Source organism: Balaenoptera musculus, chromosome 2, assembly GCF_009873245.2.
Source record: "Balaenoptera musculus isolate JJ_BM4_2016_0621 chromosome 2, mBalMus1.pri.v3, whole genome shotgun sequence".
NCBI lineage: Eukaryota > Metazoa > Chordata > Mammalia > Artiodactyla > Balaenopteridae > Balaenoptera > Balaenoptera musculus.
In genome coordinates, this window is record NC_045786.1 from 135,642,818 (window position 1) to 135,662,632 (window position 19,815).

The following is a 19,815-nucleotide window of genomic DNA, read 5'->3' on the forward strand; positions in this document are numbered from 1 at the left end:
TTTATGATGAAACCTTGGAGACTGGAATGAATATATTTTAAATGAAATTTCCCTATGAGTAAATTGCACACTCTGGTACAGTTTCTGTTGAAACTTCAAAGGCTTTTAGTATACCCAGAATGTTGCTTAAAGAGTTTGGATGTGGATAGGATATATATTTGTAGCATCTCAACCTTGTATGAGTCTGTTACCTAGATAACTGGGTATGGCACATCGTTTCTCAAGGAAATTAAAGGATTTTCTATTAAATCTCCATTACAACAGTTGTTAGAGTGGAAAGTTATGTGAAACAAGATTTGTGGGTTATATTAGGGTGGAATATCCATATCTAACAGCTCCATCTTATTTGACTAAGTAGGTATTAATTTCAGGAGTACATCTTCATCTTTATAACACTTCTAACTATCTTTGATAATTGAGAAAACCAAGGCATTGAATAATTGAGTAGGCCAAGATCATATACACAAGTTAGTAAAAAGCCAAAATTAGAACACAAGTTTTTTATCCAAGTCTAATTCTATCTATAACTCTACTAGGCTGCATCCTATTTCTCATATCTATTAGTTTCCCCAATAGAGGACTAGCATTTTAAGTACAATACATAAATCTGTTCAAAGAACAGTGAGAACATTGGACTTGTGGTTAGGGATTTTCTGTACTCAGCTGCCAAAGTAAGGTATCCAGTCTTTAAAAAAGAAGCACTATATTATTTATTCTCAGTACCTTGTATGATGTATTTAAATGGAAGGAACTAATTATTAACAAAACATTTCAAAGGCTTTCAAAACTTTTTTTTGAGCCTACCTTATTATTGTGGAAATTGCCTGCACCTGATTTGGCAAATCAGTTAAATTCCACCACCTAGATACCTTTGTAATTATTTTGCCCTTACTATGGCCATACTTTGTTCAATAGGCTGAATTTAGAAGTTAACTGACCCTATTAGATCAAAGGGAATGGTGAAAGATAACCTAATGGCAACAATTCACTAAATAACAAATATTCTACATTGATGAAATTATCCCCAGTCCTCCCAGTGATTTCCTCTCTCAGAGACAAAAGGCTGTACCAGTCTTTTCATCTACATGAATTTAATAAGTCTTAATATTTTATAACACTAGCACAGAAACAACTACCGAGCATTAACCTATATGCCAAGCACTGTGCTTCATGCTTTATGAATTGTCTAATCCTTGTAACAGTGCTAATATTATTTCCCCATTTTAACAGGTGGAGATGCTAAGGCATAGAGAGGTTCAGCAACCTACCAAAGGTCAATACATCTTAAAAGGAGAAGAGTTTGGATTTGAACCCAAGTGGTTAAACTGCAGAGTCCATGTTCTAGAGATAACTGTCAAACTGTCAAACTTACAAACAACAGCTGTGTAAAACCAAATCTGAGTAGTCAAACTTCTTAAGACTTCCAGGAAATTTTACAGATCAAGTATCTAGTTCTTATATGGTATATAAGTGACATCAACTAAATAACGGTGTTGATATCCTTGAGAGAAGTCCTGAGGAATTCATTATGTAGAACATGATTTGACTACTAACTGCACTCCCTTTTAAGCAGATATTAATGGACTGAATACATTTACGTGGTAATTAGGATGCATTATTATTTAGTATTCCTTAATTTCTTTCAATATATATTTAAGCTTCTCTTAGAAGTTACCTTTAGGCTGTCAGCAGGTGGTTTGGATAATCATTTCAAAATCTAATTAAGGTGGCAGAAAACTTGTCAACAAGTTAACAAAATTAAAAAATTCTATCTAATGAGTGTGCTAGCTGTCATTTTCTAGTGGATTAACCAAGAGTTCACTTACTAGGTATCACATCAAAAAGTTTAGGGTGAGCCAAATTTACATAATGAAATAATCACATGTTCACTTATCCACTCTGAGGGAAAAAGGTTAAAGTGTGTTAATAGAAGCATTTAAGGAATTCTGTTTTCTTTACAATTATATACTGCATATTTTTTCTAATTAAGGGGTGACTAAATGGATCTTACCACTTTACATATGAATAAGAACATCATTTGCCACCCACACTAATATTTATAGCCTAGCACATGGATGTATTAATACAGTACTAGGAAAAAAGTTCTTATGCCTACTGCAAATTAATTATCTTCAGCTAGATCGGGAGAAGGCAAACTGTAGACCCCTGGCCAAATCCAGGGCTTCCTTTTTTTGTATGCTCCATGAGTTTAAGGTTGGTGTCTGTATATTTTTCAGGTTGGAAAAAGCCAAAGGAATAATATACTTTTTAACGTGTGAAAAGCATATGAAATTAAAATTTCAGTGTTCATAAATAGTTTTGTTTTGTTTTTTTTTTGGAATACAGTGTTTATGTATTGTCTATGGCTGCTTTTGGACTAACATGGCAGAGTTGAGAAGCAGCAGAGACCTTATAGCTTAGAAAGCCTAAAATATTGAATGGCCCTTTCAGAAAGTTTGCTGACCCTTGACCTACATACACTTGGAGGGGAGGGAGAGGAAGAAAATTAGAAGTCCCAAACTAGCAATCCCTGGCTGAATTAGCCCTCAAGGTTTTGCACAGGATAGGTTGGGTTGAACTCCAAAACCATTTTAAGTGTCTTTTGATAAGGAATAAAGGCTCCAATTCATTACTTCCCTACACTTCTTACCATTTATTGCCTTCATCTATTTATATTACCGAGCTTCTGAAGGCATTTGAGTTCATAATTAATGACTTAGATTAGGGGTCCTCAAACTTTTTCTGTAGGACCAGATAGTAAATATTTTAGGCTCTGTGGGCCAAGAGGCCATTATGTAGATACAAGAGATACAATAAATTGGCACAATTTTTTAAATTAACAGACTTCAAAATATAATTGAGTACATTTTTTGTAGGGCTTTTTGGGGAATTACAGTTCCTTTGATTGGGGTTCTAAGTGTTCCTATCATCAAAATGAATTTTAATTGATCACATACATGTTGATGGTTATATGTAATGACATTTTACACATTTCATCTTTAAAAAAGTCTTTTCAGACAGATACTGCCAAATTCTAGAACATGTGATTTTAACTGAACATATACATCACTTGGAAGGCATTTGTAAAACTCTATGAGATTCTTAATCCCTTGGTATTTGCCTTTTAGCATGTCATTACAATAACACATTAATCACTTCCAATTGAAGATCAGATGGAAGTTCAATTGTAGTTAAATGGGTTTTGAAATATGGAAATTTCCTTTGCATTTGCACCAAGGTTCCAAGAATGCTGAACTCAGAAAATATATCCACTGCTAATTTATGAGAGAATGAAAATCTTGTTTCTTGTTTTAATTTTTGATTGCATGAGAAATGTACAGTTGTAGTCATTTCAGACTACTGCAGTATGTTTCACGTAAAAGTTATGTTTGCCTTGTAATTGTAGGTTGATATCTTTGAGAAATATTATCAAGTCTTTAGCAAAAACTAATTTCCAAAGACACTCAGTATTTTAGAAGTGTTTAAGGTTGGTTCTTCTTCAGAAAAATTTCAGTCTTGGCCATGAACCCAAAAAATTGCAGTCATACCTTACAATTGCTAAGCAAATAAAACTTAGGTTAAGCTGAAGAAATTCAGCTTCAATTTCTGACAAAATTCAAGGACTTTGAGGATGGTTAAAGTCCATGAAAGCAAATGAAGTTTATCATTGACATTACTGGTTCACTAACACATGACAGATTCAAATATTTGCTGCAATGTACTTGCTGGTGAATAATATAGTGAATAACTATAGGTTTTAAACACCGTGCATTTTCATAAGCTTTGTAAATTTTTCCAACTAGAGCTTTTTCTACCTCACAATTTCTTTTTAACCATCATCAGTTATAACACATCAGATTCTACTTCAGGTTTTACAGAATTAGTTTTCTCAGTTTCTTTGAAAGTATTCACCAGTAGTTGTTCCGTGCAGAGTATTCATAGAGGCTAATTCTTCAGTAACTTCAAAGTCAGAATTGACGCCTCAAATAAACAAGAACTGTGCAGTATTAGTAATGTCTATTAACTCATCAAGAGTAAAGAACTACTTGGACTCATTACCTTTTTGACTATTGATGGTGCTCACAATGTTCTCAACTCTGAGCAACTGTCCTTGCCAAAAGGCCAACAGTCCTAGACTAGTCTGCTTTCTCCAAACACATTTCTTAGACTGCTGCTTTCAAACACAATTAACTCACCGACAGTAAATGGTTTTCCTTGCTTGGCTTACAAAAGAGTCACTTGGAGACTTACTTTGGTTGTAGCCTCACTTACATTTTTTATTTTGTGAAGAAATTCTGCCAAGAATTTCCAGTTTAAATACCTAATTTTTCTGACAGTTGCTTGCCTGTGAGTTGGAAATACTGTGATGAGTACTTCTTTGAGAAATGTCAAAGTATATTGTACTTTAGCTCAGGTATGGATGCTTTGTCATCTAATTCAATGTCAAAAAAATTCACACTCTACTGTGCCATGAAAACACAACATGAATGGCTACTTTTCTTATTTTGGAATGAGGGATACGTACTGGTAATAGTAAAATAAAATGTTATAGCTTGGCAATACACATGGCACTCAAAATGTTGTTGAGTTATAACTGTGTCACTGTGATTTGTAGTGTGCTGAGCAGCAGTATGAAGTGATGAGAATCATATCCCATCTGTGTTGCAACTACTCAACTCTGCTGTTATACCATGAGGGCAGCCATAGCCAGTATGTAAACAAATGAGTATGGTGTGTTCTAATAAAACTTTATTTATGGACACTGAAATTCAAATTTCATATAATATTCATGTCACAAAATATTATTCTTTTGATTCTTTTTCAACCATTTAAAAATGTAAGAACCATTCTCAGGTCACTTGCCATACAACAACAGGTGGTGGACCAGATTTGGCCTGCTGGACATAGTCTGCCTATCTCTGATCTAAATAATCTCATTTGTTAGTACTTTTATAGTAATAGTGTAGGAGTACTTATATAAAACTTAGCTACACTCTTCAACTAAGGATAACTGTAAAATGATTAGTTCTTTCCTAGTTAGCACGCAATTATCCTACCTTCAAAAACTATTTTCCCAAGAGAAACACAATATTTAAACATATTTATCTAATAAAATATTAGATATATTTGATGATAAAATTATAACAGATAAAAATGTATTTAGTAGACTTATTTAAATTTTAATTTGATAATCCCCAATTTATAAGACAGCTAGGGCAAAATATAAGGGTTCATTACTAAAGTAACTGAATGCTAAAATATTAGAAATCATACAAATGATATTTCACTACATAAAGGTCTAGTGGGGAGCTGGAGAAAATATTTCCAATTAAGTGATTGAAGCAATTTGTGTTTTTTCTTCCTAAAAGTCTTTATCTGTCCTCTGGCGTTTAATAGGTGGATCTTCATGATTGTCTGTAATAAATCCAGAAAACCTATATTAGGTAAGATACTTAACATTTGAAAATACTTTTAAAAAGCAAATAATACAGGCATTTTAAAGATTTTTAATCTAATTAACTTACACATGGAATAGTAACATTCCTGCAGATTTATTATTTTAATGAAGTAGACTTCTACTAGACTGAACAGTACATCATACTAAAATTTGTAAAATTGTGAGAAAGTAGTCACAATTGAATGGCAAGGGGTCTTGAACTGAAATATCTATCTAGAATTAGTTTAACCTATTTCCAAGTTTAAAAAATAATATAAAATATATATGTAGCCCCAGAAAGTTATATGAAAAGTATTACAGCTTACATTTAATTTCCCAGAGATTGCTCACCTCCATTTAGGGTCTGGTTCTTGTAAAGTATAGCAGCAGGAATCCGAAAAGTGATGCATAACATTTCCTTGTTAGGGGCCACATTTCTTACTAGGTGAACTGAACTGCATGCCTCCAAGGAGATGCCTAACACAGTTCCAGCTCGTTGCTGAACATCCTTAGCAGGATTAGCATCTTTGGAAAAGCTGTAACAGTGCACGATGGGAAAAAGCTCACTGCCGCATGGCTGTCCATCTAAGAGTGATTTGAAAGCACTGAGAAACTCAATAGCCTTTGCTGGCAAGTTCATGACAATGTGCACAGAGTGTTTTCTTTCTTTTGACAGTGGTCCCAGCTGCTGCATTAATTCTTCTCTGACTGGTCCTTGGAGGAAGTCTTTCCCATCCAAGTTAAAGACTTTCACCTTCTGGTCCACTTTATTTAATTTACAATTGTGTAGTAACCATTTATGGGATTCAGGATTGAGATCATTAGCAAATACAGTGCAGTTTTTCTTTGCTACTGGAATGGCAAAGGGCCCAACCCCAGCAAAAACATCAAATAGGACATCCCCAGGTTTGAGAAGTTCTGTGATACGGCTGTGTTCTGTGGAGAGACGAGGATTCCAATAGACTTTTGAAAAATCAAATTCATAAGTGTAGTTGTTTTCTCGAACCTGAAAAAGGTATTATGCTTTTGGTTAAACTGCTTAGTCTTAAGTTCTAGTCACTGATATTGGATGGATGCACTCACAGACATACACACATTTAAATTTAGTATTATTAAGAGCAAAAAAACCAGTGCATTTAAAGGCATTTTAATTAGAATTCTGGTGTTTACGCTATACTTGAGGCCACTTAATATCTTGCATTAGACGTTTTCATGAGAAAAGTTATCTCTTCAAAGCCAAATGGCTCTCCGTCTCATCCTAAAGGGCTATAAAGTGGTTCTCCAATCACACTAGGAATTTTTCAGATAGGCCAATTGACTGGCTTAATTATACTCTCTCCTGTCACCTGATAGAAAAAAACCTATACTTTGAAACAACACACTACACATATCTTCATGGTGGGTAGCCAAGTTGCAGACAGCACTTCCACACGGCAAACAAGCTTCCCTCCTTAGTTTTCAGTTTGTCAGGGGGAGTCATGATAGATGTGCCATGTGTCATTGAATTTGGAGGTATTTTTGCTATGTTTTCAGACAGTTACTTGGACTTGGCAGGTTTCATGTCTATAAATAGAGCCAGTGTATAGAACAAATTATTCCCCTATTTTCTCCTTTCCCAAATCTGAGTTTTCATGGATAAACTAAATACATACAGTGAAGCTAAGTCTTAAACAAAATTAAGACTTTGCAGCATTTCTTTGGGGACTATCATAAACATGATAGAAAATAGGAAACAAAACTAAAATTACAGTTGTAGAATGTGACCTCACCCATCATCTTAAGCCCCTTATTTTAATAGATGAAGAATCAAAGGCCAGAAAGTTCCTAAGTTCTATAAATCTGATAGATATCTTCTGTATTCTCTCTTCATGGACCTTAATTCCAAATTTGTACATATTTTTTTCTTCCTGACCACATCAGACGCTCTGGCCATATTATTAAGGTTCCAGTGTTGGAAATGTTTCTTTATGATTCTGCCAACTAAAAGTCTTTCTAGGTATATAACCTGGAACACTTAAATATGTCTTGGGATGCTTTTCCGAAATCTCCTTTCTACTCCCCTTTTAAGCTCTTTAGTGTGAATCACAGTTCTAGCTTAAAAAATTAGATTCTAAGTATCCCTCTGGTTTTATCATGCTGTCTTTGATATCTCGCTCCCTTAGTTAAGCATTACTTTCAGCAGATTCACTTTAGGAATCTTTTTACCTCACAATATACACACATACTACTTAAATGTTGCATGAACTCCTAAAGTTAAACTTAAATGTGATTCTGTTTGGAGCAAAGAAATTATACTGAGTTTTTACATTTATTTGACAGTATAAATATTAGGTATAAAGTATGTCCTTAAGAACAAGCTTTAGTTGACTTAGGAAATCAATCACAAGGCATTTATAAAATTACAGAAGTTTCTCAGAACTTTTAGATGTTCTTTCTGAGAAGAATGATACTATCTGTTACCCTAAGGGTCAGTACCAAGAAAAGAACATGCACAATATTCAATCAGGGTATGCCTAAAGTTTAGTAGGTCTTCGTGTCGGCTGAGATAAGCACTGTTATTACCAAAGGATTCATATTCAAATCTTGCTTGCCATAACAGACCTCATACATTATACACAAGTAGTAGGCAGTGGAGGTTTGGTATACAGGGAAAGACCATGCATGGACTCAAGTCGGAAGCCTTGCTCCAAACACTCTGCTCAGTCATTCCTAGTTATTTCATCTGCATAAAGAGAATATGAATAACAACAACCATTATCTTGTGGGTCTCTTAGGATTATATTTAAAGCATTTAGCTCAGGACCTAAAAGTAAGTGTGCAGTAAATGGTATTTTAATATTCTGACACTATTAAATTCTGGAGAAATATTGGCCCAGAATCTTAAAATTATTTTGCATAAGTTCTCTCCTGAGTTTTATAAAGTCCTGTTTAAAAGATATGACTAACATTTTAAGAGTGGCTTTTGTTATTAAAATTATGGAGAGAGTTTAACCTATTTCTTAGCTTGGGTACAAAATTTCACATAATGTTAACATGTAATTATCTAAGGGGCTTAAAAAAAGTTTATTATATCCAACACTCCAGAGGATTTTGGGGGTGGAAGATGAGAAAGTGGTTTATACCAGAAATCTGTTCCTATATATTTTAAATTATTTTTTCTTTGAAATAGATTTGTTTTGTTTTTCTTATAAAAGAAATATGTGCTCAGTAGAAAAGTATAAAGATGATAATAAAGGTCACCAGTAACTATACCAAATAAAAATATGCTCACTATTAATGTTCTGGTGTATATGCATATTTACATACTTAAAATTATCATAGTTAAAATGGAACTATGTTATATATACTGTTCTACAACTTATTTTTTGTCACTTAACGTGTCAGTGGACAATTTATTTTAAGTATGGAGCTAAATATAAATAATCTTTAATGATGGAGTATTCCATTGTATTGTTATACCAAAATGTAATCAATTCTCTACTGATGACATTTAGGTTGTTTCCATTTCTTCGTTTGTTTTATTTTTTATTATAAAAATGATGCAGGGACTTCCCTGGCAGTCCAGTGGTTAAGACTCCGTGCTTCCACTGCAGGGGGTGGGGGTTTGATCCCTGGTCGGGGAACTAAGATCCCACATGCCACGTGGCGCAACCAAAAAGGGAAGAAAAAAAAAATGAGGCAGAACCTAGTACGTATATCATTACAGTTTTGTCCAATTATATCCTTGAGATAACTTCCTATAAATGGAATGCTAGGTCAAAGGATGTATCTATTCAAAATTGCAATATATTACCATATACTCTTACTGACTGTATCAAATTTGCACTCCCATCAATAGTATATGTAAATGCTCACATTCTCACATATTCATCAATACTGGGTATTATATATTCTTAATCTTTGTTATCTATTCTGATTTCAAACATTAATCTAGATATATACTATATTAGGAGACAATAAAATACTCCATACCTTGGTCATCATATTCTCCTCTCCAGATAGCACTTCCATTTGGAAATTTCGGTAGGTATTATCAATGTTATTAATTTTATTTACCGCTGAGGTGATTCCTGGATTTTTGTCAATCATAACTTGGCCTAAAAGCAGAGAATTCATAATAAATATTGCCTTTTGGTTGCAAAATAAAAGCTAAAACTGCAAATATGAAATTGATGTGAACTATATTTTCTTTTGGTTTATAGATAAAACCTGCATCTAGTGTGTGTAAAGAGGCATGCAATTCTAAAAATTCAACAGATTACTAAAGTTAATGTTTGACAGCCCCCAATGCAAACACACACAAAAAATGTGTGGGTACATTTATAAAAAAAAATTTTTGAGGACTTTTGTTCTACCTAATATTTTTCCATGTCTTTTACTTAGTCTTCTCAAATGTATCAATACAGCAGTAAGCAAACAGGTAGACCATAGGGAACTGGTTTAAAATAGAAAGAAGAGATGTAAGGACTTTGGGAACAAATGGTCCCAGAAAACACCAGCCTGTCCTCATTGGCCTCAAACCAAATGTACGCTTGATTGTGTATTTGAAACAGATACTTCCACTTTGGAAACACATACCAGCAAAATAATGTTTTCAAATAAAAGAAACATAGATTCTTTAGAGTTTTATCTAAATAAAATGTTCATTTACTTAAATTGTTCTTTATGTCAAATATTTGCCAGAGCAGAAAAAGCTACAAGGATAAAGTACACCGGCAATGGTATACTGATGCCCTATAATCAAAGTCTACATTTTTGTCGGCACTTAAAAAATTTATAAGAATCTATACACTGATTGGTTCAAGATGGCAGAGTAGAAGGACATGCTCTCCTTCTTGCGAGAACACCGGAATCACAACTAACTGCTGAACAATCATCGATAGAAAAACACTAGAACTCACCAAAAATGATACCTCACATCCAAAGACAAAGGAGAAGCCACAATGAGATGGTAAGAGGGGAGCAAACACGGTAAAATCAAATCCCATAACTTCTGGGTGGGTGACTCAGACTGGAGAACACTTATACCACAGAAGTCCACCCACTGGAGTGAAGGTTCTGAGCCCCATGGCAGGCTTCCGAACCTGGGGGTCTGGCAATGGGAGGAGGTATTCCTAGAGAATCAGACTTTGAAGGCTAGCGGGATTTCATTGCAGGACTTCGACAGGACTGGGGGAAACAGAGACTCCACTCTTGGAGGGCACACACAAAGTAGTGTGTGCATCGGGACCCAGGGGAAGGAGCAGTGACCCCGTAGGAGACTGAACCAGACCTACCTGCTAGTGTGGGTCAGTCTCCTGCAGAGGCGGGGTGGCTCTATCTCACCATGAGGACAAGGACACTGGCAGCAGAAGTTCTTGGAAGTACTCCTTGGCGTGAGCCCTCCCAAAGTCTGCCATTAGCCCCACCAAAGAGCCCGGGTAGGCTCCAGTGTTGGGTCACCTCAGGCCAAACAACCAACAGGGAGGGAACCCAGCCCCACCCATCAGCAGTCAAGTGGATTAAAGTTTTACTGAGCTCTGCCCACCAGAGCAACAGTCAGCTCTACCCACCACCAATCCCTCCCATCAGGAAACTTGCACAAGCCTCTTAGATAGCCTCATCCACCAGAGGGCAGACAGCAGAAGCAAGAAGAACTACAATCCTGCAGCCTATGAAACAAAAACCACATTCACAGAAATATAGACAAGATGAAAAGGCAGAGGGCTATATACCAGATGAAGGAAAAAGATAAAACCCCAGAAAAACAACCAAATGAAGTGGAGATAGGCAACCTTCCAGAAAAAGAATTCAGAATAATGATACTGAAGATGATCCAGGACCTCAGAAAAAGAATGGAGGCAAAGATCGAGAAGATGCAAGACATGTTTAACAAAGACCTAGAAGAATTAAAGAACAAACAAACAGAGATGAACAATACAATAACTGAAATGAAAACTACACTAGAAGGAATCAATAGCAGAATAAATGAGGCAGAAGAATGGATAAGTGACCTGGAAGACAGAATGGTGGAATTCACTGCTGCAGAACAGAATAAAGAAAAAAGAATGAAAAGAAATGAAGACAGCCTAAGAGACCTCTGGGACAACATTAAATGCAACAACATTCGCATTATAGGGGTCCCAGAAGGAGAAGAGAGAGAGAAAGGACCAGAGAAAATATTTGAAGAGATTATAGTCGAAAACTTCCCTAACATGGGAAAGGAAATAGCCACCCAAGTCCAGGAAGTGCAGAGAGTCCCATACACGATAAACCCAAGGAGAAACACACCGAGACACATAGTAATCAAACTGGCAAAAATTAAAGACAAAGACAAATTATTGAAAGCAGCAAGGGAAAAATGACAAATAACATACAAGGAAACTCCCATAAGGTTAACAGCTGATTTCTCAGCAGAAACTCTACAAGCCAGAAGGGAGCGGCATGATATATTTAAAGTGACGAAAGGGAAGAACCTACAACCAAGATTACTCTACCTGGCAAGGATCTCATTCAGATTCAATGGAGAAATCAAAATCTTTACAGACAAGTAAAAGCTAAGAGAATTCAGCACCACCAAATCAGCTCTACAACAAATGCTAAAGGAACTTCTCTAAGTGGGAAACACAAGAGAAGAAAAGGACCTACACAAACAAACCCAAAACAATTTAAGAAAATGGTCATAGGAACATACATATTGATAATTACCTTAAACGTGAGTGGATTGAATGCTCCAAACAAAAGACACAGGCTTGCTGAATGGATACAAAAACAAGACCCATATATATGCTATCTACAAGAGACCCACTTCAGACCTAGGGACACATACAGACTGAAAGTGAGGGGATGGAAAAAGATATTCCATGCAAATGGAAATCAAAAGAAAGCTGGAGTAGCAATACTCATATCAGATAAAATAGACTTTAAAATAAAGAATGTTATAAGAGACAAGGAAGGACACTACATAATGATCAAGGGATCAATCCAAGAAGAAGATATAACAATTATAAATATATATGCACCCAACATAGGAGCACCTCAATACATAAGGCAACTGCTAACAGCTATAAAAGAGAAAATCAACAGTAACACAATAATAGTGGGAGACTTTAACACCTCACTTACACCAATGGACAGATCTTCCAAACAGAAAACTAATAAGGAAACACAAGCTTTAAATGACACAATAGACCGCATAGATTTAATTGATATTTATAAGACATTCCATCCAAAAACAGCACATTACACTTTCTTCTCAAGTGAGCACGGAACATTCTCCAGGATAGATCACATCTTGGGTCACAAATCAAGCCTCAGTAAATTTAAGAAAATTGAAATCATATCAAGTATCTTTTCTGACCACAACGCTATGAGATTAGAAATGAATTACAGGGAAAAAAACGTAAAAAACAGAAACACATGGAGGCTAAACAATACATTACTAAAGAACCATGAGATCACTGAAGAAATCAAAGAGGAAATAAAAAAATAACTAGAGACAAATGACAATGAAAACACGACGATCCAAAACCTATGGGATGCAGCAAAAGCAGTTCTAAGAGGGAAGTTTATAGCTATACAAGCCTACCTCAGGAAACAAGAAAAATCTTAAATAAACAATCTAATCTTACACCTAAAGGAAGTAGAGAAAGAAGAACAAATAAAACCCAAAGTTAGCAGAAGGGAAGAAATCATAAAGATCAGAGCAGAAATAAATGAAATCAAAACAAAGAAAACAAAAGCAAAGATCAATAAAACTAAAAGCTGGTTCTTTGAGAAGATAAACAAAATTGATAAACCATTAGCCAAACTCATCAAGAAACAGAGGGAGAGGACTCAAATCAATAAAATTAGAAATGAAGAAGGAGAAGTTACAACAGACACTGCAGAAATACAAAGCATCCTAAGAGACTAATACAAGCAACTCTATGCTAATAAAATGGACAACCTGGAAGAAATGGACAAATTCTTAGAAAGGTATAACCTTCCAAGACTGAACCAGGAAGAAACAGAAAATATGAACAGACCAATCACAAGTAATGAAATTGAAACTGTGATTAAAAATCTTCCAACAAACAAAAGTCCAGGACCAGATGGCTTCACAGGTGAATTCTATCGAACATTTAGAGAAGAGCTAACACCCATCCTTCTCAAACTCTTCCAAAAATCGCAGAGGAAGGAACACTCCCAAACTCATTCTATGAGGCCACCATCACCCTGATACCAAAACCAGACAAACACACTACAAAAAAAGAAAATTACAGACCAATATCACTGATGAATATAGATGCAAAAATCCTCAATAAAATGCTAGCAAACAGAATCCAACAACACATTAAAAGGATCATACACCATGATCAAGTGGGATTTATCCCAGGGCTGCAAAGATTCTTCAATATATGTAAATCAATCAATGTGATATACCATATTAACAAGTTGAAGAATAAAAACCATATGATCATCTCAATAGATGCAGAAAAAGCTTTTGACAAAATTCAACACCCATTTATGATAAAAACTCTTCAGAAAGTGGGCATAGAGGGAACCTACCTCAACATAATAAAGGCCATATATGACAAACCCACAGCAAACATCATTCTCAATGGTGAAAAACTGAAAGCATTTCCTCTAAGATCAGGAACAAGACAAGGATGTCCACTCTCACCACTATTATTCAACATAGTTTTGGAAGTCCTAGCCACGACAATCAGAGAAGAAAAAGAAATAAAAGGAATACAAATTGGAAAAGAAGAAGTAAAACTGTCACTGTTTGCAGATGACATGATATTATACGTAGAGAATCCTAAAGATGCCACCAGAAAACTACTAGAGCTAATCAATGAATTTGGTAAAGTTGCAGGATACAAAATTAATGCACAGAAATCTCTTGCATTCCTATATACTAATGATTAAAAATCTGAAAGAAAAATTATGGAAACACTCCCATTTACCATTGCAACAAAAAGAATAAAATACCTAGGAATAAACCTACCTAGGGAGACAAAAGACCTTTATGCAGAAAATTATACGACACTGATGAAAGAAATTAAAGATGATACCAACAGATGGAGAGATATACCATGTTCTTGGATTGGAAGAATCAATATTGTGAAAATGACTGTACTACGCAAAGCAATCTACAGGTACAATGCAATCCCTATTCAAATTACCCATGGCATTTTTTACAGAACTAGACAAAAAATCTTAACATTTGTATGGAGACACAAAAGACCCCAAATAGCCAAAGCAGTCTTTAGGGAAAAAAGAGAAGCTGGAGGAATCAGACTCCCTGACTTCAGACTATACTACAAAGCTACAGTAATCAAGACAATATGGTACTGGCACAAAAACAGAAATATAGATCAATGGAACAAGATAGAAAGCCCAGAGATAAACCCATGCACCTATGGTCAGCTAATCTATGACAAAGGAGGCAAAGATATACAATGGAGAAAAGACAGTCTCTTCAATAAGTGGTTCTGGGAAAACTGGACAGCTACATGTAAAAGATTGAAATTAGAACACTCCCTAACACCATACACAAAAATAAACTCAAAATGGATTTGAGACCTAAATGTAAGACCGGACACTATAAGACTCTTAGAGGAAAACATAGGAAGAACACTCTTTGACATAAATCACAGCAAGATCTTTTTTGATCCACCACCTAGAGTAATGGAAATAAAAACAAAAATAAACAAATGGGACCTAATGAAACTTCAAAGCTTTTGCACAGCAAAGGAAACCATAAACAAGACGAAAAGACAACCCTCAGAATGGGAGAAAATATTTGCAAACGAATCAAAGGACAAAGGATTAATCTCCAAAATATATAAACAGCTCATGCAGCTCAATATTAAAAAAAGAAACGAACCAATCCAAAAATGGGCAGAAGACCTAAATAGACATTTCTCCAAAGAAGACATACAGATGGCCAAGAAGCACATGAAAAGCTGCTCAACATCACTAATTATTAGAGATCTGCAAATCAAAACTACAATGAGGTATCACCTCACACCAGTTAGAATGGGCATCATCAGAAAATTTACAAACAACAAATGCTGGAGAGGGTGTGGAGAAAAGGGAACCCTCTTGCACTGTTGGTGGGAATGTAAATTGATACAGCCACTATGGAGAACAGTATGGAGGTTCCTTAAAAAACTAAAAATAGAATTACCTTATGATCCAGCAATCCCACTACTGGGCATATATCCAGAGAAAACCATAATTCAAAAAGACACATGCACCCCAATGTTCATTGCAGCACTATTTACAATAGCCAGGTCATGGAAGCAACCTATATGCCCATCGACAGACAAATGAATAAATAAGATGTGGTACATATATACAATGGAATATTACTCAGCCATAAAAAGGAACGAAATTGGGTCATTTGTAGCGACATGGATGGACCTAGAGACTGTCATACAGAGTGAAGTAAGTCAGAAAGAGAGAAACAAATATCGTATATTAATGCATATATGTGGAACCTAGAAAAATGGTACAGATGAACCGGTTTGCAGGGCAGAAAGTGAGACACAGATGTAGAGTACAAACATATGGACACCAAGGGGGGAAAGCGGCGGGGGTGGTGGTGGTGGTGTGGTGAATTGGGAGATTGGGATTGACGTGTATACACTGATGTGTATAAAATGGATGACTAATAGAACCTGCTGTATAAAAAAATAAATAAAATTAAAAAGAAAAAAAGAATCTATGCACTATCTTATTGTATAAGGAAAGATAACTTGATCTGTAAATTAGTATAAAGTACTCCATAATACAAATATGCTTAAATACAACCAGAATTTGTCCAATTTCTCTCTGATAATTAAGTACCTGATTTTGAATATGATAATGTCAGTAAACTCTTGTCATTCGTTGTTCTTATCTTGTTCTGCTTCAGGTATCAGAACTCAATTTTTAAGGTACAGAAGTTAGTTTGAAATGAGGAATGAAAAAAAAACACATATTCTGAAGGTCTATAGTAATAGCTTTAGAATTACCACTGTATGAAAATATTTCATTTGTAATCTATGAGTGCCCCTTTATGAAAGAGAGTTTATAAAATAAGAGTGCTAAAAGGAATGTTGAGTTAGGATAGTCAATGACTAATAGGAAAGCCTATACTTGACATTTGCACCTGGTCATAATTATAAGGATCTCCTTAAGTATTTATTATGTTATCACTAAGCATTATCAGCTCCTTTCATCAATAAAAACAAAGGAAATGCATAATAGCATAGCTCTGAAATCCTACCCATGCAAAACACTGAGCACTACATTTTAAAGCTGAAAACAATTCTCAGAAGTTCTGACAATTACTCTACATTAAAAAAAATTAATCTGGAGAATGCATGGACATTAAATATTTATATTAAGGAAAAGTGCGATTTTGATTAGTCTTCTACTTCTTTCTTATCCCAAAGCATAAAAGACCCATGCTTCAACTTTGGGCTACAGAGGTAAGACATACACAGCACTGTTTCTAAAAGGCTAGGAGCACTAAAAAAGTATGGTGCCTGACATACAGAAGAGGCTCAGTTAACTCAATCAATGAAAGCATGACTAAACAGTGTCTTGCCCTTCTGACTATGAGACACTCATGAAGCCTAGCATTCAACATAGTCCTGAAGGACTAATAAGTCCTGTATACCAAAATAATAAACTGCCAAAGAGTTCTACAAAAGCAAGTGATTCAAGTTTATGCTTATGTATTGTGTACACAAAAGCTTGAATTGATATTTAGAGACTGCTATGACTCTGGGAAGAGTATTCCAAAATGGCCCTCAAAAGAAAGAATATGTAGCTTAAGATCTAGCTTAAAATTACAATGATAAAATGTCCTGCTTCTGTAGTTCGGCATTAAAAAAAAATTTTTTTAACAAAAATTAGAACTTGCTAATTGCTTTCTAATATGTGAATATTACTAAGACACACCTACCAATTAAATGCTTGTAAGGTAGTTGATGATCTCGAAGGTTCAGGTGGGCAATATGTCCAACTCTGCTAAACCCTGAAGTCACATCTTGACCTTCAGGAAGCACAGCTTTCAAGATTTCTTCTGACTTAAAGTTTTCATAAGTTAGTTCCAAGTTATATTTAGATATCTGTGGATTGACATTCAGCTGCTTTAAAATACTGAGTTCTCCTTTCTCAAAGGAATCATCAGTAAACATTTTATAAGGATCCAACATAATTAGTCTACTTTCTTCATCTTCTGGATCTTCAATCACACGTTTTATGCCTGGGCGCTGCAGTGCTGCCCTTTTAAGGGATCGCATCAATTTATTGACTATTTCTTTCCTCACTTTAAGCACCGGGATGGTGACTGTCTTTTTAAAAGCTGTTCTATCAAGTTCTGTCATTCCTCGAACATCAGAGGGTGGTGAAAACAATTCAGAGTCTCTCTGATGTGTTTCTATTTCAGGCATGGTTGAGAATCTTTTTCTTTGATCCAACAAGAAAATACCAGGTGTTCTGCTAAGCTTCTGTATCAGTGATGCCCAAGCTAGTGGAATCAATGATTCTGATTCAGTTATTCTACAGCTTTCCACTTTGAGAAGTTTTCTTGAGAATCCAAATGGCCTCCATAAGATCCTAAAAAAAGTAGTCATTAAAAGAAATACCATAAAGTTACAAACTAACTTAACATGTTCACAATAGGTCTTGAGAATAAAAATTTAAATTCACTACTGTTTTAAATAGCTTGCTAAATGCTGATAATTAAAACTTTTAGTGGTACGTGAGAAGTATACTATCTTTTCTAGGATAGGATGACTGGAAAATTTGAACCTTCAATCCACCTGCTGCCAGGACTAGGGCTTAGTGATCCATCACCCTCCCTATAGTCAATAAACCTTCCCACCCACAATTTTCTACAGAACATGTTTGGGATTAGAAGGCTGAAGTTTAAGTTAAAGGATCATCTCTAAACGAAATGGTCACTATATTTATGATTTTACCAATGTCAATTTTTAAAAGGATATTCTTATGGATGCTTAATGGGTCAGATGTTGTACTAAATGCTTCATGCACATTGTCAATCTTGGGAGGTGTGTGGTATCACATTCTCATCTTGTATACGAGTAAACTAAAGCTCAGAAGTAGGTTAATTGACCCGAAGTCTCGTTGCTGGTAAGTGGCTGAGCGAGGATTAAAATCCAGCGCCTGCGCTCTTAATCTATTTCTATGTCGTCTTCGATGTTTTACTGCCACAAGTCCTGCCTATAACTAGAGGTTTCAGCATTTTGAGGACGAGAACTTTGCTAAGTGTTATATGCACATCCCAGCAGCAGTATCAGTTATTAATTTTGCCTTCAGTTCCCTGCCCGGGAACCCTGTAAAGCAACTGTCAAAGTTCACAGTCAGGGTTCAAACTGGGTCTAGAAGTTAATGGTCCAGATGTGTGATCTTGGGTAAATTACTTATTGTGAGTCTCGGCTTTCCGCATGTAAAATGTGGCTAAAGGCTCTATCGGAAAGCTTTTGAAAAGATGAAACACTCCTCACCCCCCCGTACTCAGACCTAGGATCCGCACCGGATGGTGGGTGACCTCGTGACGTTTCCGCGCCCAGAGAGCGCGAGGCGGAGAGCAGCCCCGAGCGGACCGGTATCGCCACCGGACCCTCAGCCTCTTCGAACTATCAAGGGCACCGCGGCCGCCACCTCACCAACGTCACCATCCCATTTCTCTGCGTCAGCCAGCAGCTGGCTCCAAGACCAGACCCTCACCTCATGCTCTGGTGCAGCTCGGAAATGGGTCGCCGGCGGGTGGGCGGGCCCTCGATGACACCATCAATGTTCGCCGCCGAGGGGCGAGCGTCATCAGATCACGTCGATTCCTCCTTTCTTCCCGGCCCTGGTGAGGTACGGAAACCCGGAAGGGCCGGGACCATAGCTCCGCCTCTGGCGCGACTACCCGACGGGAGGGCTGGGGTAGTAGCTTGTAGATGGACTGGGTAGTCGGCCAGTGAGCAGCATGGAGGCGCCCTGGGGGATCGTGGACGCTGAGCCCGGCTGGTTTGTCTCTGCCAGGCAGCCCGAAGAGGCGGAGGCGGAAGAGTTGAGCCCGTTGCTTAGCAACGTAAGTTCGCTCCATACGCTTCCCGGCACTTCTCTGAAGTGCCTGCCAAATAAGACCCGGAAAAGAAAGGGGATGGCAAGGGGAGAGGGGAGAAGCTGAGGGCTTGGGGCCCAAACGCAGCAGCCGAGATTCCGAGGAGATCTGGCGGAGTTCGTGAATGTGATAGGAGCCTAAGGTGTCCTAGAAAGAGAAGCTGAAGTAAAGGTGCAGGCTCCGGTGGAAGAGGTGCAGCAGCGGGTGGAGGCTGGGGACCCCACAGAGGAGCAGCCCCGCGGTTATGTAATTCACTGCTGTTTGTTAGTATCTTTGTCGG

At 36.6% G+C, this 19,815-nt stretch overlaps 2 protein-coding genes across 9 annotated transcripts in view; one reads left to right on the top strand and one right to left on the bottom strand.

Annotated features, from left to right (window-relative positions):
* Nucleotides 1-1,112: 1,112 nt before the first annotated feature.
* Nucleotides 1,113-19,279, bottom strand: TRMT5 (tRNA methyltransferase 5). 3 transcript variants are annotated; one of them, XM_036842497.1, is made up of 5 exons: nt 19,151-19,279; nt 17,361-18,016; nt 9,410-9,534; nt 5,789-6,443; nt 1,113-5,415 (listed from the first exon to the last, which is right to left on the bottom strand). In XM_036842497.1, the coding sequence occupies exons 1-5, from the start codon at nt 19,153-19,155 to the stop codon at nt 5,363-5,365; spliced, it is 1,494 nt and encodes a 497-aa protein (XP_036698392.1). In that variant the 5' UTR covers nt 19,156-19,279; the 3' UTR covers nt 1,113-5,362. The 3 variants fall into 3 exon arrangements, with proteins under 3 accessions (XP_036698392.1, XP_036698393.1, XP_036698394.1); XM_036842498.1 differs by lacking the exon at nt 19,151-19,279 and adding an exon at nt 18,957-19,131; XM_036842499.1 differs by lacking the exon at nt 19,151-19,279 and adding an exon at nt 18,944-19,131.
* Nucleotides 19,156-19,815, top strand: part of SLC38A6 (solute carrier family 38 member 6) — a 63,863-nt gene continuing 63,203 nt past the window's right edge. For 3 of the 6 annotated variants that reach the window (XM_036842500.1, XM_036842502.1, XM_036842503.1), the window contains exon 1: nt 19,156-19,285. In XM_036842500.1, coding sequence (XP_036698395.1) covers nt 19,175-19,285 — 111 coding nt within the window. In that variant the 5' untranslated portion in view covers nt 19,156-19,174. Of the gene's footprint in view, nt 19,503-19,815 lie in introns of all 6 variants that reach the window. The other 3 variants (XM_036842501.1, XR_005018683.1, XR_005018684.1) reach the window with 3 other exon arrangements.